This window comes from Anomaloglossus baeobatrachus, chromosome 6, assembly GCF_048569485.1.
Source record: "Anomaloglossus baeobatrachus isolate aAnoBae1 chromosome 6, aAnoBae1.hap1, whole genome shotgun sequence".
Lineage (NCBI taxonomy): Eukaryota > Metazoa > Chordata > Amphibia > Anura > Aromobatidae > Anomaloglossus > Anomaloglossus baeobatrachus.
This window is the reverse complement of record NC_134358.1, coordinates 147,865,862-147,888,119: the sequence shown is the minus strand read 5'-3', so window position 1 is coordinate 147,888,119 and position 22,258 is coordinate 147,865,862. Positions and strand designations below refer to the sequence as shown.

Below are 22,258 nucleotides of genomic sequence, written 5' to 3'. Positions count from 1 at the left end.
GATGGTGAACGTTGGTGGACAGCCATTTTCAGGTCACTCCAGAGATGCTCAGTTGGGATTAGGTCAGGGTTCTGGCTGGGCCAGGCAAGATTAGTCACAGAGTTGTTCAGAAGCCACTCATTTGTTATTTTAGCTGTGTGCTTAGGGTCATTGTCTTGTTGGAAGGTGACACTTCAGTCAAGTCTGAGGTCCAGAGCACTCTGGAAGAGGTTTTCTTCCAGAATATCTCTGTAGTTGGCCACATTCATCTTTCCTTCAATTGCAACCAGTCATCCTGTCCTTGCAGCTTAAAAACACCCCCATAGCTTGATCCTGCCACCACTATGTTTCACTGTTGGGATTGTATTGGGCAGGTGATGAGCAGTGCCTGGTTTTCTCCATACATACCACTTAGAATTATCACCAAAAAGTTCTATCTTCGTCTCTTCACACCAGAGAATCTTATTTTTCTAGTCTGGGAGTCCTTCATGTGTTTTTATGCAAACTCTATACGGGTTTTCATATGTCTTGCACTGAGGGAAGGCTTTTGTCGGGCCACTCTGCCATAAAGGAGCTCAACTACAGTGATCTTGGGGTTCTTCTTTAACTCTCTCATCAAAGCCTCTTCTCCCACAATTGCTCATTTTGGCTGGACGGCCAGGTCTTGGAAGAGTTCTAGTGGTCCCAAACGTTTCCATTTAAGGAATATGGAGGCAACTGTGCTCTTAGGAACCTTGAGTACTGTAGAAATTCTTTTGTAACCTTGGCCAGATCTGTGCCTTGCCACAATTCTGACTCGGAGCTACTTGGGCAGTTCCTTTGACCTCATGATTCTCATTTGGTCTGACATGTACTGTGAGCTTTGAGGTCTTATATAGACAGGTGTGTGCCTTTCACTGAGAACATTCAATACATTTTCCAAATCAAGTCCTATCAGTTTAATTAAACATAGCTGGATTCCAATGAAGGAGTAGAACCATCTCATGGAGGATCACAAGGAAATAGACAGCATGTGACTTAAATATGAGTGTCTGAGCAAAGGATCTGAATACTTATGACCATGTGATATTTTAGTTTTTCTTGTTTAAAAAATGTGCAAACATTTCTACATTTCTGTTAAGATGGGGTGCAGAGTGTACATTCATGAGAAAAAAAAGAACTTTTTTGAATTTACCAAATGGCTGCAATGAAACAGAGTGAACAATCTAAAGAGGTCTGAATACTTTCCGTACCCAATGTATGTGTGTACGTCTTATAGCCCCTAGGCAACTTCCTCTGATAGAGGAGAACTCAGACACAGCATCCTCCCGGATGAGCGAGCTGCCTGCTCTCCTCCTGCTGCACACTGCTCTGTGTGATTAGTGCAGAGCAGGGAGGGAACTGCCCGGACCTGAACGGACGGAGGCAGCAACAGCTGAGCAGCTGAAGGGCCTTCTATCCATTCAACACTGTTTAAACTTTAGGACCTATCACTTAAGCATAGTTATCTTTGTAGAAGATCCTTCAGCTGCTCAGCCTCTGTTCAGATCCCAATATATGTACATATATATTTATCACTAGCTGTAGTACCCGGGCGTTGCTCGGTATAGTAACTGTCTCTCTGTATCTTTCCCTGTCTGTCTTTGTCTGTCTGTGTCTATCGCTCTGTCTGTCTGTATCTATCTCTCTGTCTGTCTCTGTATCAGTCTCTCTCTATCTCTGTGTATCTGTGTGTGTCTCTTTCCCCGTGTCTGTCTCTTTCCCCATCTGTCTTTGTCTCCCTGTCTCTTTCCCTGTCTGCCTCTGTCTCTTTCTCCATGTGTCTTGCTGCCTCTTTCTGTCTGTCTCTCAGTCTGTGTCTTTCTGTGTCTGTCTCTCCACCGACATCATATTACCTCATACATAAGCTTCTTATACTATGAATGCCCTTTGTTCCTATAGCAATCAATCATAGCTCCTATTAATAGCCTGTAGCTCACAGCTCCATTTACTTTAATGTTTTTTGGAGACTAACTGTAAAGCACGGGGTTAAATTTTCTTGTCAATACATAATCTATGACGTTCCCTGAGTCACATGAGGCGTCTGTGCAAAATTTCGTGATTGTAAATGCGACGGTGCGGATTCCTTTAGTGGACACACGCACGCATACATACATACATACACTCAGCTTTATATATTAGATTTTATTTAGATGTATATTAAAAGCAGAAACACAATGAAAACTGGCAACCTGCCTAAATGAGTCTTTCAGTAGTAAATTCTGACCTGTAGAATATAAATTGAAATCTGATATATCTTGGACTAGTCAGCAGTGGTGGTTTTACATTGTGTCTCTTCACTTTAGCAGATGATGCATTGACTGAAGCTTCCTGATGGGGTAAAGTTGTGACAATGATTTTGTTATTACCAGCACTGCCAGCATTTCTATCCTGTCGGCTGAGTTGTGATTATTGGTCACCATTTCCTGCTCTGTCTTGGCTCTGCCGGATAATTCAGTAGAGCCAGCCTTTCCTCATTAAAATGCTCCACATCAAGCCTTTGTTCCTTTCCTGTTCCACCTCTGACCTCCATGTGCAGACTACAATGATACTGCAGTTTTGAATTAAAAAATGAGCTGGCAAACAAAGACGAAAAATCAGTTGAACATGCATGTTTTCTGTTGGGAAGTACACTGTATATGCTGTAAGTGATATGTGGCTATAGCTCAGGAAATAGAATTTTGCTAAGATAAACTACTATTTGCTGATGTGATTCCTACAATGAAGGGGCTGTAGCACCGCGGTTCCTTGAAGCGTTTTCCCTCCATAGAGCTACTGCAGTATAGATGTTGTGCAGATATTTCAACCTCCCATTCGCTAAAAAATGCCACGAAGCTCGCTGCCCCTTCATTTATGATAGTGCTGGATTATGCCCCTTAGACAAGAGTGGGGGGGGGAATGCGGCGCTTATCTGAGCGTAGCAATAGGTAATAAACGATGTGTGAGAGATTGGTATTGCACTTACCTGTTAGTCGGAATATAAGAACATATAGTAGGATTGTCCCCTACATGCTGAGAACCAGTGGCTGCCAGTCCGGTGATCTGTAGGAACCCTCCATTGGTTTCCGATCAGAGAATAGGGAGAGGGCTCCTTATTGTACCTGAAGAAGGTCTCACGGCTGAAACTGGTTGTATAGTGTTTATAATATTATTAAAATTCTTTCATTGGATCCGCGGGATATCATGTTTTTTCCCTGGATAGTCTGCCCATTGGCACTGTGAATGCAGCAGGCGCTAACCACTGAGGATTGCTCTCGCTCCTTCATTTGTTGTTGTGAACGCTCCGGCTAGTGAACCCCTGCAATCCGCAAGATTGGCATATGCTACTAATATGTAGTTATTTGCTGCCAGTTGAAGATTCTCAGCACTGACTTTTTTTACTTCACTATACCGTATGTGCGTCCAATTCCTAAGATGTAAATATAACAATTATTATCTGTTACAAAATTACTTTAAATGTTGCTTGTTCTCAAAAGGTTTCTTTGGGGTAAGTAAAAATTAAGCTAAAAGTAGTAAATGGCCTGAAATAATAGAGCCATTACTTAGCTGATGAATCGTTGGTGCCCCATCATCTGTGCTCCCCACCAGTCTGTTTACTGTCGCGTTTAGGTCACATGCTGTCTACCCATGTGACTGCTGTAGCCAATCCTTCACCTTAATGGTCCCATTCCATGTCATTAGTACACCACTGTTGAAGTAAACCGGCTGGCGGGAGCATCAGCAGTAGGATGATGGGATTTATCAGGCAAGTCATTTTTGTTTTATTTTATGGTGTTCACTGCCTTTAGCCAGATTTTTGTTTACCCATGGAACCGCCATTAAGTTTGTCAGCATATATGAATAGGCCAAACTGCTAATGAAAGGAGTTAGTTACTGCCTTTGTAAATAATACGTTTAAAGTAAGTTTTGTAGTCTGTATTTACAACCGTAATTTATTTGTGTAATAGAAACCACAGCCTGACACTGGATGTTCTGTATGACAGATAGTAATGGGTCCAGTGGACCCCTATGACCTTAGTCGGGTCTGTCAGGTCTTCTTGTGTTATAAATGGAAGAATAGAGTTGCCTGTAGAAAATAATGAGATTTGAGATGAAGGCTCTGAACAGTCTTTCATTGTGGAGCTTTACTGGTGTTGAATATTTCAGCTATTGGGAAGTATAATGTAGATAGTAATGTGCAATTTCTTTCTTACATATCATTTAACAGCATTTAGTTTGTTCGTTTTTGTCTTTGTAATATTTGCCAAGTTTTTGTCTAACATTGTGTGAAACGCATGTGTAGAATGTAGAATTTTGCCTTGATGCTCTATTGTGTTAACGATCTTCTTATAATAGCAGCTATCAGTTCTTGGAAGTGAAAACTGTGGAAATTGTGTATTGGAATGGCTTTGTGACACTTCCAAGTCTGTAATAACAGCTGCTGTTAACTGTTCCCCCCATAATCATCATGTACTTTTACAAATTACTTGGAGCTATTGGCGAGTGATCGGCAAAGTTTGGAATAATCTTTGCCACTTATAATAAAACTTTAGTTTTTTCTAACAAACTTAAACATTATTTCCAGCATTATTTACCTTTTATAGAAAAAAATATTGGAGAATAAATGCATGTTTACTATATTTGTTATAGGTTAAATTGGTGTTTGGACTCCTAATGGATTTTGCAAAATTATTTATGACCCCCCCCCCAAATCATATATTTTAATGACCTGCTGGTAACATAGATATTGCTGTGGATTTCGGACCATCTCTGGATTAAAAGATGTATGTTCGATCTCGGAAATGACACTAAAGGGTGCTTTACACGCTGCGACATCGCTAGCGATTGCTAGCGATGTCGAGCACAATAGCACCCGCCCCTGTCGTATGTGCGACATTTGGTGATCGCTGCCGTAGCGAACATTATCGCTACGGCAGCGTCACACGCACATACCTGTGCAGCGACGTCGCTATGACCGTCAAACAATCCCTCCTTCAAGGCGGAGGTGCATTCGGCGGTACCGCGACGTCACTAAGCGGCTGGCCAATAGAAGCTGAGGGGCGGAGATGAGTGGGACGTAACATCTCGCCCACCTCCTTCCTTCCTCATTGCCGGTGGACGCAGGTAAGGAGATGTTTGTCGTTCCTGTGGTGTCACGCATAGCGATGTGTGGTGCCGCAGGAAAGGAGGAAAGGAGCGACGTGTCACCAATCGCCGTTTTTTAACGATTTTGCGATCGTTGATTGTCGCTCTTTAGTGTCACACGCTGCGATGTCGCTACCGGCGCCGGATGTGCGTCACTAACGACGTGACCTTGACGATATATCGCTGTCGCAGCGTGTAAAGCACCCTTAAGGCCATGTGTACACAAAACAATCGGGATGAGCTGTAGTACACCACAGTCCCAAATTATTAGGATTACATTGATGCTATTTTCACTGACTTGTCATTGAGTATCAAATACAGTTATTAATTTAAAGGAATATCCTCACAATTAAGTTATTCCCTATGTATAGGATTAGTGTCCACTTTCTGATCCCTTGTGGTCCCGAGTGATCTTGAGAATTGAATTACGAATCCTGAGAACAACTTGTCTAAATGGAATGGAAGAGTAAATGCTCAACCTCCGCTCAATTGTTTATATCACTGATGGGAATAGCCACTTTACGGGGATATCTGTAGCAGTCCAATATACAATAAATGGGGTGTAGGTCGGGCATGGACACCTTTACACCATTTAGAAAGGTCTCTCCATCGTCTCATTCTTGGGATCTCTGGGGGTCCTTAACAGGTTGATCCATAGCGATCAGTAAGTTCTAACTCTCAACTGTGAGAATACCCCTTTTAATAACCATTTAGAATATAAAATTAAAATGTAAATATTAATAAGTGAGACTAAGGGGTACTTTGCACACTACGACATCACAACTGCGATGTCGGTGCGGTCAAATCAAAAGTGACACACATCCAGCGTCGCAGTCGATATCGTAGTGTGTAAATCCTTTATGATACGATTAACAAGCGCAAAAGCGTCGTAATCATATCATCGGTGTAGTGTCCGACATTTTCATAATTTTGCTGCAGCGACGGTAAGATGTTGTTCCTCGTTCCTGCGGCAGCACACATCGCTGTGTGTGAAGCCGCAGGAGCGAGGAGCATCTCCTACCTGCGTCACCGCGGCTCACGCCGGCTATGAGGAAGGAAGGAGGTGAGTGGGATGTTTACGTCCCGCTCATCTCCGCCCCTTTGCTTCTATTGGCCGCCTGCCGTTTAACGTTGCTGTGACGCCGCACAACCCGCCCCCTTAGGAAGGAGGCGGGTCGCCGGCCAGAGCGACATCGCAGAGCAGGTAAGTCCATGTGAAGCTGCCATAGCGATAATGTTCGCTACGGCAGCTATCACAAGATATAGCTGCTGCGACGGGGGGCAGGGACTATCGCGCTCAGCATCGCAGCATCGGCTTGCGATGTCGTAGTGTGCAAAGGGCCCCTTAGAGACTCATTGTTTTCAATCTAGTAGACTTTTATGGCTCAAAAAAAAAATATTAAAATGTGCTTCATGCAGAAAAAATGCTAATCCTTGATAGTCATGGGATAACCGTTCTCAAGAAAACACTACTGAAAGGAAATACTAAATGAGCGCTGTACAGAGCTATAAATAGAACACGACAGAAAAGCATTTTCCAGCCAAAGGACTATAAATAATGATACTGCAGTACGGAGGCCAGGTTAGTGCAGCGGTAATGGCTTCCCAAAAACAGTCATTAATGAAAATTGATAAATGACCACAGACCACCTATATAATTCTCCAATAGATTGTTATAATGTTAGCAGACCAACCACATGCTATTTTATACATTCGGCTGTATTTTTTGGAACTAGTCTTACCCAAGGTTTTCTTTTTTGTGCATTAGTTACTTAGTTACAGGCGGAACAATTTTCCCCATGATATATTAGATTGTAGTAAAAAATTATTAATTTAATGTCTAAACAGGTTGTCGGGAAAATGTTTTATTATTACTTTTTTTAAATAACTATAATTTTTGTATGCTAGGCTGAAAATCATGTTTGCAATTTGGTGTTATTAAAAATGTTGCACCATTTGCCTTGTATAACCACTGTATTACCCTAAAACTAAATAAACAAAACTAAAAATTCTCTAAAGGTGGCCAACATATTGAAAATAGCAATAAAATAAAAATTTCAACTGAACTAAATTGTCCTACAACAGTCCAGAATGTCTTCTAATTGGATCAGTCTAGAAGTGTTTGTTGTTTTAATGAGAAGAATAGAGGTGCATGCAGCACTATTAATTCAGCCAGAACTTCCAGAATTTGTGACTGAAGCTCTGACACCGTTTTGTACAGAGCACTATTATGGCCATTATCAAAGGAGTTTGCAGTACACACCTTTAACAAGTTTGTCTCTAATGTTCTTTCTAATCTCCTGAGACAACTCATTCCTCAGCTCTCTGGTCCATTTTCAGTGTGGTACACACACACGATATCAAACAGAACTAAGACTACTTTTCACTCTCTTAGGCCCCTTTCACAGATCAGTTTTTTGTCGTCAGTCACAATCCTTCGAATTTTAAAAAAAATGGATCCGGCAACTGATGCCGCTTGATTCGGGGTTTTTTTCTTATCAACTTGTATTAGCGACGGATTGCCTCATGTTTTATCCGTCGCTCCACGTATCCGTCGAAAATTGTTTGTCTGGCGGACGGAGACAATGGACAAAGTAACGGTTTTTTGTCTACGTTGAAAAATCGGACAATGACTGATCCATCGCCGTCCGTCTTTTGGTAGAATGGAAGCCTATGGGCACAGGATCTGTTGTAATCTGTCAAATGACAGAATCCGGCACCTGATTCCATTTTTTTTTTTTTTAACTGAGCATTCTCCAATTTATTATTTAGTATCAGCTAGTCGGATCCGTCAAAAAACGGATCAGTCTCATTAGTTTTGCCACAATCTGCGGCCGATCCGTCATTTTTTTACTTTTGTCATTTTTAAGTTATTTCAGTGACCATTGTGGGTTTTTCTTGCTTCTACATAACGGTGCTAACAAATTTGTCCATGCGTGTTCATAGGTTATGCAAAGCTGGGAACTGAATTTCATGTATATGGTTGGTCATGTATTTTACAGCTTCACAATAGCTGGTTAAAATTGTGTGGAGATTAACTAAAGACAAGACAAAAGAAAATTGGAGCTATTTCCTATAGTAAGTTCTGCTTTTCAGTGAAGTTCCATGGTTGTTATGGCCCAACATTCACATTCCCGCGTTGTTCTTCTGTGGGGTAACTATAGTGGTTCAAGTTGCACGTGGACCGTGGATCCTTGAAATTGAGCAAAAAAGGCCTTTTGACAAATGTTTTTTTGGGGTTTTTTTCAACGGTAATGAGTAATGGAACATTCTGTGTATCTGTTAGGTAGGTAGTGTGTGTATTAGTGATGAGTAAGTGTAATCATTACTATTCGCTACTCGCATGGATAGTACGGTATTCGGGTTACTCGTTACATTGCATTGTGCACTCTCCTCGCGATATTCGAATGTCCCGCCCAGCAGGCTTGGCGCCTGATTTGCAGCGACTAAACATGCTGGGCTTCTTAACCAATCACAGTAATGCCACAGCCATTTTGGTTGTGGCAATACTCTGATTGGCTGGCTCCACTTCATGCTTATCAATAACCGGCACGGGAGCGCGAGAGAGAGCCCAGATGTGAGTCAGAAATGCATGCAGGCATATTCTTCAGGCTCTCCCCATTCAATTTCATCACTTTCCCATCCCCCAGACCTTTTTGTTGGGTCCAGCAGAAAATTACTCGCATTTCCCTATTGACTTCCATTGTACTCACTATTCAGAACGAATACACGAGTATTATAAAGTACTTGTCACAAGTACAGCGATTACGATTATTTTGGTAGTCGCTCATCTTTAGTGTGTTTGTGTGTAATATATGAATGAATCCACCTAATACTGTTAATGTCTTTTATATCATAAATTGAAAGCAGGACTGTACTTTCACAAGCATTGTCTATTTTTGTCGCATTTCTTGGAGCCTCTTCTTCATGGGTTGTGGTTTTTGTAGTGTTATTAGATGCTTTTAATACTGATCTTATCATAAGGTTCCAGTCTTAATGTCATGTTTGTCTTTACAGCTGGGGAATGGCGGTCAACGTGTACTCTACCTCGATAACCCAGGAGACTATGAGCAGACATGACATCATTGCATGGGTGAATGACATTCTGTGTTTAAACTACACAAAGGTCGAACAGCTATGTTCAGGTACGAGATCCACTCTATATTGTAATAAAACCTGTTTGGGTCATTGGCTTCCAACAGATAAATAACATTTAAAGCACTGTGTCTATTTCTGGGTAAGCTGTCACATAACACGGCACATGCTTTTAGTATCAATAATACCTATAATATTGTTGTGATCCATTTCCCAGTGCCATCATATTACAAATGCTGCCTTTTTGTGCTTCTCTTACTATATTGTTTAACAATGCAGTATTGGTTGTGATAATTTGTTTTATTGATGTGATGGAATTAATAGAATCAGAGACCAAGTTGATTTATGAGGTCGTATAAATTGGTCAACCATATAGCGCTTTATTATTCTGAGAAGTAATACAATCCTTATTACAAGGCGAGATGGGGACTGAATTTTCAACATTTACTGGAAGTAAATTTGAAATATATGGCAATAAAATTCAACACAAAAACCAAGGGCATGTATGTTATAACATGAGGTTGTTATGGTTAAAGGAACACTACATATGAAGCCTCTTTTTGTTTGTTTGTCTCATACAACAAATAAAACTGATAAATGTCTAAAGAAATTTTGCCTCCTCTATTTGTCCTGTGTCTGGCTATATTACAAGAGGCTGCAGCAAGAGCCCTGCCCCCTAGCCCCTGGCTTTAGTTTAACAAAAGCCGGATCTTTCATCATTTCTAATGTTGAACTGCATGTGGTTGTGGCATAGAGCTGAATAAAACCTTTTTTTTTAATTAATATATATATATAATATATATGTGTGTGTGTGTGTGTATAATATATATTATATAAAAATGTGTTAATTTCTCTGCAATAGAGATTAAATTATAATCAAAGCTCTAGGCACCTAATGTGTTCACTTTTGTTATTGCCAAGTGGGTGTTATCAGATAGTTGTCACTGGGGGGTGTACTTGTACTCCCTCTATGAGTTGCTCAATCATAAGCAGGCAGCAACACAGTAGAAATAGACCCTCCCCCCAATAACTTAAAGCAGATTTCTCCAGGTCATACATGAGTAAGTGTGAGGGGAGGTGCAGTGCAGCTGAGTTTGGATGTGTCACATTACATGCCCTTCTATCAGCTCACCTGCTTTCATTGCACTGTCACCTCTGCTGTACTGCCTCCACCCCCCATAATGTCTGTCCAGAGCTAAGATATCAGCGTGTCAGTGCTCACACCTATGTCTATTGTGCTCAACTTATAATTGATCTGCAGTGGGACCAGGGTATCATTATCTCTAACACAGAAGTGGTCCAGAGCAGGCAGGTTGCTCCTGTGTGAGACATAATGACAGCAGAGCGAGTACAAGTTGCCAGACCTCAGCAGTCATAAATGTAATTACGTCTCACTCTGCGCTAAGGTGTTGTGGGATGTGTTCTTTTTCTTCTGTGTTGCTGCCTGCTTATGATTGGTCAGCATCATACAGGGAGAAGTACACCCCACCCAGTGAAAACTGTTTAGTAACAACCACCAGGACTTATCAAAAGCTAACTCATTAGATAACAAATACTTATATTGTAATAATCTGATAATAATGTGATATCTCTGCAACAGTAAGGTGAAGTAAAAAAAAATAAAATTATTCTACTCTACATCCACTATTACATCCTGTGTCCAATTGAACATGAAACATTTGGTGAAAGATCTTCTACCTGCTCCCACTCAGATTTCTAAGACAAAAAAAAATGCAACAGATCAGCAAGAGATTAGTTACCCCCTGTATTTTATGCAGGCGTTGTACAAGTCTATTTTAGGAACATTCATTAAATTATTCAGATTTTGTCAGTGTTTTTAGGCCATATTTTATGCATTAACATACTGAAAAATATGACTTTTAGACCGAATGCCATGGGATCCCCTGTGCAACTTTTACTGACACATAAAAATACTGGGATACTACTTATTTATCACAGATTTCCAACACTTTTCTAACTTAAAGAGAACCAGTCATCAGGATCATGTATGATAAACTAAAGGTATTGGCATAGAGGCGCCATTCTGCTGATTGAATAAGTACCTTCACTGTAGAATTCCACAGCCTGGTTATTCTTTAATCACCATTAGAAGTTTTGGTGCAATGAGCTGTTCATACATCGGGGTGGGATTGTAAATAGGGTCTCCATCTCTGCTACAGTCCCTCAGCTACCTCTGGTGTAAGTATCTTCATGCTATTTAAAATGCTGCACTGTTCTTAACCGTGGATGTTCCTTGCCTAGATTGATCTAGATCAGGCTTCAGTAAAATGCCACTGTTGTCGGCACATGTGCACATTAACCTCCCAGAAGGCTTCAAGAAAATGGCACCATGACTGTGCATATGCAGATTTAGATCTCGCCTCAATGATGACCCGAAATTTCAATCTGCGCATGCGCCACCACTGCACCATTTTCTGAAAGACTGCTGGGAAGTTGTGTACACATGTGCTGACAATGGAGCCATTTTACTGAAGCCATATCGATATGCGCAAGCGCTGCCCTTGGCTAAGAACAGCGCCGGTGAAGAATTTAACAGCATGAAGGTACTTAGACCACAGACAGAGGGGCTGTGGCAGAGATGAAGACCCTACCCACAGTCCCGCCCCAATGCAATAACCGTTCAAAACTTATAATGGTTAAAGAATAACCAGGCTGTGGATTTCTACAGTGAAGAGAACTATTAAACCAGCAGAACAACGCCTTTATACCCATAACTTTTTAGTTTTATTATGCCTGATCCTGATAACAGGTTCTCTTTAAGGAAGTGTTAGAAAACGCCTCTTTGATAGAATCTGATACACTTCATTCTTCTCTGTTCATAGACTAATAAATTATTTACTTGTACTTTTGTAACATTGCTTTTGTAACTCTTAACAAAAGCAAGAGATAAAGTATTTTGGATTCCTAAGAGAATCCTGACCCCGATTACTTTGTCTTGTCTTTGCAGTTTTTGGCGCCAAATTCATCAGAATGGTGCACGTGATTTTCAAGTTTGGTGCAAAGTCAATAATAGGCTTTCTACCTGTCTTGAACAGTTTTTGCAACTTTTGCAAAAAATGTGCCAATATATTTAAATATGAATGTTCTTAATATGAGTCTTGTAAATAAATCAAACAAAAAACCAAATGATGTGACACATGGTTTTTTTAATTTTATTTTATGCTTATGTGACTAAATTAGTTTGGGTAAATCAGTTACTGTAACCAAGTAGGACAGCAATTGAAAGTGAAATGGTATTTTCCTATTTTTGGACATTGTGTAGTTTCACGAGAACAGATGATCCTTTTGTGTGTAGGAGATATGGGGGTCTTGTTGTGTTACATTAAATGATTTGTAATGCCTATTAAACGTAATGTTTGTAGTTATGGCTCCCCTATACTTAATGTTTAAAGGGATTTTCCAGTTGTATGTAAATAACGGTTAAATCACTTTACAAATGCTAAAGGTCTACTTTCCAGTGTACTCTTGTGTTGTAGTTTGCGGTCGGTGACTCTTTACTTACAATCACTAATCCTTAAGGGGGCTTTACACGCTGCGACATCGCTAACGATATATCGTCGGGGTCACGTCGTTAGTGACGCACATCCGGCGCCGTTAGCGACATCACAGCGTGTGACAGAAATGAGCGATGATCAACGAGCACAAAAACGTGAAAAATCGTTGCTCGTTGACACGTCGTTCATTTCCTTAATATCGTTGCTGCTGCAGGTACGATGTTGTTCGTCGTTCCTGTGGCATCACACATCGCTATGTGTGACACCGCACGAACGACGAACATCTCCTTACCTGCGTCCACCGGCAATGAGGAAGGAAGGAGGTGGGCGGGGTGTTACGTCCCGCTCATCTCCACCCCTCCGCTTCTATTGGCCAGCCGCTTAGTGATGCCTCAGTGACGCCGAACGCACCTCCCCCTTGAAGGAGGGATTTTTCGGCAGTCACAGCAACTTCTCTGACAAGGTATGTGTGTGTGACACTTCTGTAGCGATAATGTTCGCTACGGCAGCGATCACCAAATGTCACACGAGCGACAGGGGCGGGTGCTATCGCGCATGACATCGCTAGCAATGTCGCAGCGTGTAAAGCACCATTTAGGTCCTTTCACCAAATTTTTCATGTTGAACTGGGCACATGATGTCGTGACTGCAAGGTGTAATTTAAATGTTTTCATTCATTATTTGCCTCTATGTTGTGGAGAAATTGTCAAAGTATTTGGCACTTAACATAAGTCCAAGTGCATGTTATTAGATATTTTTCACTGGGGACTTGTACTTCTCCCTGCAGAAGTTGCTATATGATAACACGTTTAAAAAACAAGAGTTTATTCTGGTCTTTGGCCACTATTACATCATGTGTCCAACTCAACATGAAAAATTTGGTGAAAGGTCCTCTAAGTGAATGCAACTGTATCAAGTCTAGGCAATACACTGAGCTAAAAAAGCTGCTATGATGCGCTTTTAATGCAACTATGGAACATGTAATTTTAACTTTTTTCTGAATAAAATTGATGTTTTAAATTTCTGGAACTGGATGCTGGATTATCTTCCTCTCCCTGAACTCAGCTAAAAAGCTGTCTGAGCTGAGAGGATAATAGGGTAAGTACAAGTTTGTAGCCTGTAATAATAATTTATAATATATTTTTTATTTCTATAGTGCCAACATTCCGCAGCTGTATACAATTCAGGGGGACATGTACAGACAATAAAGACATTTACAAATAACGCATTCAATAGATACCAAGAGGAGTGAGGGTCCTGCTCACAACCTTACAATCTATGTCAAATTTTCTTTCACTGACCGTAAATAAATTTCTGGAAACCGTTCAGGAATAGAGATGAGCGGACTTGCAGATAACGGAAACCAGCGGGTCCCTGCTTTTTTTTTTTTTAAAAAAAAATCCGGTTCCGGAGGGAGTATTGTATGCTGGCACGGCTATTGACCAGGAAGGCCTTGCTCTGGTGTGTTAGATAACAGAATAATGGGGTACAGGCCAGATGTAAATGTTAATTAGGGGGCTGAGAGGGGATTTAGGAGCCAGGAGCATCACAGAAAAAATGGAAGTGACGAGACGATTGATTGTAAAGGGGGGGACAGTTGAGGGGTTGTTAGTTGACCATAGATTTAGGTTGAATAGTTGGGTTCAGGGAAAGCAACGCTATAAGAACACCGAAAGAAAACTGAGGGCAGTTGGGGGGGTAGCCAACAGGTTTATAGTTAATGCCAAGAAGAGGACACAAGGTTGCGACCAGGCAATACATAGTTGTCAGTACGCATGCGGAGTTAAGGCAGGGAAAAGATCAGGGAAAGGCGCCAAGACACACACAAGTTAGAACATATAGCGACATAAATGTCCCGAGATGTTGGGATAATGGTTAAACTAGTCACTTGGAACGTAAGGGTATGTGCGCACTAGGCGTTTTTTTCACGCTGCGTTTTTATGTGCGTTTTTGTCTAAAAAACGCACCCGCGGCTAAAAAAAACGCGGCAAAAACGCATGCGTTTTTGCCGCGATTTGGTGCGTTTTTTGCTGCGTTTTTAATCAGTGCACAATGCCATTAAAGATTGTTGATGAAAAAAAAAAAAAAAGGTCTGTCATTTCCTTCTTCAAAATGTTCATTGTATGCAGGAGAGCAGACAGCTGCAGAACTAGTGTATGCAGGAGAGCAGACAGCAGCTGCAGAACTACAAGTCTCAGCATCCTCCATTCACTAGTGTATGCAGGAGAGCAGACAGCAGCTGCAGAACTACAAGTCTCAGCATCCTCCATTCACTAGTGTATGCAGGAGAGCAGACAGCAGCTGCAGAACTACAAGTCTCAGCATCCTCCATTCACTAGTGTATGCAGGAGAGCAGACAGCAGCTGCAGAACTACAAGTCTCAGCATCCTCCATTCACTAGTGTATGCAGGAGAGCAGACAGCAGCTGCAGAACTACAAGTCTCAGCATCCTCCATTCACTAGTGTATGCAGGAGAGCAGACAGCAGCTGCAGAACTACAAGTCTCAGCATCCTCCATTCACTAGTGTATGCAGGAGAGCAGACAGCAGCTGCAGAACTACAAGTCTCAGCATCCTCCATTCACTAGTGTATGCAGGAGAGCAGACAGCAGCTGCAGAACTACAAGTCTCAGCATCCTCCATTCACTAGTGTATGCAGGAGAGCAGACAGCAGCTGCAGAACTACAAGTCACAGCATCCTCCATTCACTAGTGTATGGAGGAGAGCAGACAGCAGCTGCAGAACTACAAGTCTCAGCATCCTCCATTCACTAGTGTATGCAGGAGAGCAGACAGCAGCTGCAGAACTACAAGGCTCAGCATCCTCCATCCAGGACTGTATGCAGTTTTTTGCCCAAAAAGAAAAAAAAAATGACATGGGCTTCGCCATATTTTTGTATGCTAGCCGGGTACAGCAGGCAGGTACGGGCTGCCCCCAACCCGCAGCTGCCTATTTGTACCCGGCTGGGAACCAAAAATATAGAGAAGCCCTTTTTTTTAATTATTTCATGAAATAATTAAAAAAAAAAAATGACATGGGCTTCGCCTAATTTTTGAGTCCAGCCGGGTACAACTAGGCAGCTGGGGATTGGAATCCACAGTGCAGGGTGCCCATGCTTTCTGGGCACCCCCACTGCGAATTGCAGTCCGCAGCCACCCCAGAAAATGGCGCTTTCATAGAGGCGCCATCTTCTGGCGCTGTATCCAACTCTTCCAGCTGCCCTGATGCCGGGTGGCTAGCTAGGTAATAATGGAGTTAGGGCTAGCTGTATATTATCAGCTAGCCCTAAGCCCGAAATTCATGGTGTCACGCCAATATTAGACATGGCCACCATGAATTTCTAGTAATGATAAAAAAAAACACAACACACAGAAAAATATTTTTATTAGAAATAAAACACAACACAATTAGTGACTCCATCTTTATTGAAATAAACCCCCCTCCGCAGTAATCCTGGGTTAGGGTCCCGCGCCGTCCAATCCGGATCCAATATCATCTGATCGGTTTGCTGGAAGGCAAAGCGATCAGATGATGTGTCAGGATCAAGTGCCTGAATCCCATCACACATCAGCTGATTGTATAAAAGCCGGTTATACAATCAGCTAATGCATCAGTGCCAAAAAAAAAAATACATACTCACTTATGTGCTGTGCTGATTACCGGCAGCTCCTGGAGCGATCGATTGGACAGGAGTATGATCCTATACGATCGCTGCCGGAGCTGCCGGTAATCAGCTGATGAAGTCCCCTGACAGCAGGATCAGCTGATAGCCGGCCGGGCGCGAAAAAGCCGGCGACACCGCGATCAGCTGATGCGTCAGGTGACTGCATCAGGTGATCCACCGCCAGGTCCTGCAAGCAAGGTCCTGCACCGGGGAGACTGCACACAGCCAGAGCGGCGGTACCGGGAGGAGCTGGGAGCGGGCATGGCATCGGGACCCTGCAGACAGGTGAGTATATGACATTTTTTTTTTCTACTGTTCACTTTGTTTTTCGCCGCTGCCTCCACCTCCTGCCTGTACATGGCGCCGCACGGAGCTGACATGCACAGGACGGGAGGTGGACGCAGCGGTGACGGTACCAGGAGGATTCCTGCTTCTGTGTTTAGCAACAGAAGGAATCCTCTTCCTGTACACGTCACTGTAGTGCCCACCCCTTGCGTTTATAGCTGCGTTTTTAGTCATAGAAACGCAGCTATATGCGTTTTTCATTGCGTTTTTAACATCTCATTGAATTCAATGAGTGAAAAACGCAGTGGAAAACGCAGAAATAATTGACATGCTGCGTTTTTGTGGTCACCACAAAAACGCAGCTAAAAAAAAACGCTGTGTGAGGACAGCACTTCTGAAAACCCATTGACATTGCTGGGGAAGCAATGTCACTGCGTTTTCAGCACAAAAACGCGGTAAAAAACGCCGCTAAAAACGCCTACTGCGCACAAGGCCTAAGAGGTTTGAAGTCTCCACATAAGCGCATGATGATATTACGACACCTTAAAAGACTGAAGGTAGATATCGCACTACTGCAGGAGACCCACCTGCAAAAAGGGGATTTTTTTCGTATGCAAAAATTATGGGTGGGGGCGGTAGTCGGGTCAGGATCCCAGGGAAGGAAGGCAGGGGTAATGATCTTAATAAACAAACACTTTACTCACGAAATAGTGTCCCAAGACAGTGATGATGGTGGGAGGTACATACATATCAAATTAACTAGCCCGCAGGGAGAGTTTAGCATACACAATATATACGCCCCTAATAACGAACAAAAAGCCTTCTTTGACTTTATCACCAACAAATTGGGAGTGGATGTAGACCCAAATAAGACAGTGGGGGGAGATTTTAATGCAGTAGTTTCAAAAGAGGAGGATAGGAGGTATGGCAAGGAACAAGGTAGGCAGAGTAGGAATACAAAGGGTTTGATGGCCAAATTACTGGAAGACACAAATCTGCAGGACAGTTGGAGAACGCAACACCCATATGAACGTGAATTTACACACTACTCACACCCACACGAAGCATGGTCAAGGATTGACTTTATGTTAGTAGACCAAAGACTCTGGCACAGGGTCAAGGATGTAGACATAGAGAACATGGTTATATCCGACCACAGCCCGGTGACCTTAGACTTAAATGACAGAATACAGAGGGGCTCGGATTATATATGGAGATTTCCATCATTCTTACTCAAAGATAAAGATTTTATTAAAACATTAAAGGAGTGGTGGGAGGAATATTGCGGCACTAACAGCGGGCACGAGGAAGAGGCAATGCTATTCTGAGAAACAGCGAAAGTAGTATTAAGGGGGAGACTGATGGGGCATGTAGCCAAAATCAGGAAACAGACGCAAAAACATTACCAGGAGGCAAGCACTAGTTTGAGAGAGAAATACACAAGGTACCTAGAAAACAAATCCCAAAAAGCAAAAGAAGAGTGGAAGGAAGCAAAACAAGAGTTTGACATGTGGGTAGGAAAACGAGAAGAACTAGTAAGGTCCCAGCATGAGGTTGACTTGCACCGATTTGGCAATAAGGCAGGTAAAGTGCTGGCTAACCTGGCAAAGGGAAGACGACCGTTGACGTTAATAGCTAGTATGACAAGACAGGATGGGACCAAATCGACGAATCCGCAGGAGATCAACCAGATCTTGGGGGAATACTATGCCAAACTATATAGTAAAGGGGATGAAAATAGAGAAGGAGGGAAGGAGTGGCTAAAGACATTAGGACTTACACAAATAACCGAGGACGAACTGACTAGACTGAACGCGGAAGTCACAATAGAGGAAGTGCAAACAACAATAGGAGAACTGAGTATACATAAAGCACCGGGGCCTGACGGGTTCAATGGGGAATTCTATAAAGTACTAAAGGAGGAAATATCACCGACGCTGACACGTATGTTTAATAAAATGTTAGGGGGTGCGGGAATGTCTAGCCACCTTAACACTGCATATATAAAACTTTTACCCAAAGGAGACAAAAATTTGAACAATCCAACGAATTATAGATCAATCTCACTAATCAACCAAGACCTTAAACTAGTGGCCAAATTGATGGCCAATCGATTAGCAGAGGTATTACCAAGGCTAATTTCTCCCGCCCAATCGGGGTTTGTAAAGGGGAGAGCAGCCGTGACAAACGTAAGAAAGGCCATGATAGTAATGGACGCCATCAGACACAGGGATCTACAAGGAGGGGAGTTGCCAGCCATGATCACGTTGGATGCTGAAAAAGCGTTTGATAATGTGCAGTGGCCATGGCTGGAAACAGTCCTAGATAATATGGGCTTCAGGGGAGCATTCAGAACATTTATAGGTATACTATATGCAAACCCTCAGGCAAGAGTGGCGACACCCGGATTTTTGTCACGACCCTTCTCTTTGACCAAAGGGACGAGACAGGGGTGCCCGCTGTCTCCTCTCTTGTTCAATCTAGCCATTGAGCCATTATCAAAACTGATCAATAGAGGAGACTGCTTTGAGGGCATTAACATTGGAATGGAAAAGGTACATTCAGCTCTATTCGCGGACGATATCATATTATTCATGAATAGACCACAGAATGACCTTTTAAAAGCAATACAACAGATAGAGAGATTTGGGTCTATGGCAGGTTTTCAATTGAACAAGACAAAATGTGAAATGCTGTTTCTGAATGAGCGAACCATGTCATCCCTGAAAACCTATGGAATAGGGGATAACATATGTGGGATACCGATAGCAAAAACTCACCTTAAATACCTGGGGATCCAGATGGGACGCCAGGTTGCCTCCATTTATGAATTAAACTTCAAACCGGTGATACAGAAAATAGAACGAGAGCTAAAGATGTGGGAGGGGCTGCTGCTATCTCTGCTAGGTAGAAACCACCTCTTAAAAATGATGAGTTTCTCGAAGCTGATATACCCAATGCAGACTATCCCTATATTATTAAAGCATGCGGATGTAAATAGACTGAATAAAGCATTTACAAGCTTCCTATGGAAGAGAAAAAGACCAAGAATTAGGGCGGAAAAACTAATGCTACCACTGGAAAAGGGAGGAATCAAGATGCCAAATGTGAGAGGCTACAACCTTGCATGCTTGATGAGACACGTAATAGACTGGCTGAGGAAGACAAATAGCTATTCTAACATAAAATTGGAAAGTGAGTACTGTAGACCATGGGACTTGGGGGCAATATTACACACGTCATTGGCCAATATTCCCAGGAAAATTAAGCACTCCCTGGTACGTAGGGATACGATAATGGCGTGGAAAGCAGTGAGGAAAAAGTTTAACCTGTCCTGGCGAATCTCCAAATACCTAAATATCTGGAATTTTCCGGAATTCCCAGCAGGGAGGGAAAACAAACTATTTCTAGAATGGAGAAATAAGGGGATCAGTGGGGTGAAGGATCTGCTCCATGAAACGGAACATAGGTGGTTGACCCTTGAGGAGATGGTGAACAGGTACGGGCTTTCCCCATTCCAAATCATACAATGCAAACAGGTGGAAAAGGGAATAATGGGACTATTGAGGGATGTTAGAAAAGAACAGGTAATGAATGAAATGGACCAATTTATAATGAAGGATAAACAGGAGATTACTATCTCCTCCCTGTACAAAGATCTGAGAACAGCACTGGTACCACTGCACTCGGACCAGGTCTGGGGAGCATGGGCACGACAACTAAAAGATACAGAGGCAGGGGAAAAGATACAGCAGGTATGGATGAGGATGAGGAAGGAGGTGATTAATGAGGGCTGGAGGGACACACAGTTTAGATTAATGCACAGAGCAATTTATGGTTTTAACATCCCCACCAAGCAGACGATGAATAAAATAGAACATTGCCCCAAATGTAAACAGCCAAAAACGGACTTATACCACGGGATTTGGCAGTGCCCACAAAGTCAGAAATTTTGGGGAAAAATGAAGACACTTATAGAAAAAGTATGGGAAGTGGAAATGGAACTAGACCCATTGTTATGGATTTTCCACCACAGGACTAAAAAGGAAGGAGGAGGAGATACACGGGGGACCACGATTCCAAGACTCTTTCATAATATTGCTATGATAGGGAAAAAGGCCCTACTACGCAGATGGCTCGAGGAATCTGTTCCATCAGAGGAGGAGGTGGTCAATCAGATTAAAAAGCTGCTCAATATTGAACAGTTGGAAGCCGAAAGAAATAAGGACGAACTAACGGGAAACTTTTTTAAAAAATGGAAGAGATTTATAGTACAACAGTATGGAGTTGCAGAAATACGGAAAGTGGTATCTCCTTTCACTAATACGGAATGGTATCTACTGGGAGACTTGCAAGGCACATTGGGAAAGCTGAAAATACACACGCAGTAGAGACACGACAGTAGGGCGAGACGAGGGTTTCAGAGAAATAGGGCTTCAAACGGGAATCAGAATATAGAGGAGCTGTGTGTTCTTTTGCGACTTATACCTGGTGTTCAGCGTATTAAAAATGTTGGGGGGGATAAAGTGGGAATAAAAGAGGGTGGGTTAAGACAAGGGTGGGTAAATTGGTAAGGTGAATTTATTCTTGTTCAAATGTTAGACATATTGTAATAATTCTGAAAAATGCAATAAAAATTTATGTTTAAAAAAAAAAAAAATCCGGTTCCGGTCCAGAATCCGGTACCCATATAAGTCTATGGGGACCAGAATCCGGCAATTAAAAATGTTGGTAGAAGGGATGGGGGGGGGATAGGAGCGTGTGTGGTGTACTCACCGAAGCTCCGTGTCATGGCGGCAAGCTGCTTCCAGGTCGGTCATTCACGTCCGGCGTGAGTCTAGATCGTGCACTAAAAATAAAGGTAGATGCTAGAATTTGCGAGCTCCTTCCAGGTATGACTTAATTTGTCACATAATAGGGTTGCGTGTTCAAAATACAGCCCGATGTTTTCCAGACGTAATAAATTATTTTTCTAAGGCCACGTGGGCATGGAGTTGTTTATAATAGAAACCGGGGTCTGGGGGTAAGATCCCTAGAGGGGGGGGGGGGTGGAGATGGGCAGATCTCTGCAACCATGATGTTTCCTCCTGTGCTCATCCTTTAGCCTTTTGGTTCATGATTCATGAACCAGGAGGCTCAGGATGAGCAGATCTCAGCGCCCGCAATGTTTCTCTTGTCCACTATAATCATGCAAGGGCGGAATGCGAGGAGGGGGGTGCCGGTGAAGCGCCCCCCCCCACCCCCCCACCCCTGCATGATTATAGTGGATAGGAGGAAATATCCCAGCAATCAGATTCATGTTGCCTGAACCAAGGATGCACAATTGCAGTCAAGTGTGGTTTACTCTGAAACACGGCAGTTTTTTGAGAGTAAACATTCTTTGGAAAGCTGACCAGAGACTATGGGCCTCCTGATTCATCAATGCTTTTGGGCCACAATTCTGGTGTAGATAGCTTTGCTAAGTCTCAACATTTTGGTACACTGCAAAGCTGCTCTAAAATTTTGTGACTTTTGGTCACAAAATGCATATTATGTTCTCACACCATTTTTACCCAGCTCCAACAAATTAGGTGGAGCTG

The 22,258-nt window shown here is 42.5% G+C and overlaps 1 protein-coding gene across 2 annotated transcripts in view; it reads left to right on the top strand.

The window, feature by feature from the left end:
* MAPRE2 (microtubule associated protein RP/EB family member 2) overlaps positions 1-22,258 on the top strand; it is a 252,174-nt gene that overhangs the window by 150,231 nt on the left and 79,685 nt on the right. For both annotated transcript variants that reach the window (XM_075353292.1, XM_075353291.1), the window contains one exon: positions 9,139-9,266. In XM_075353292.1, coding sequence (XP_075209407.1) covers positions 9,146-9,266 — 121 coding nt within the window. In that variant the 5' untranslated portion in view covers positions 9,139-9,145. The remainder of the gene's footprint in view (positions 1-9,138; positions 9,267-22,258) is intronic.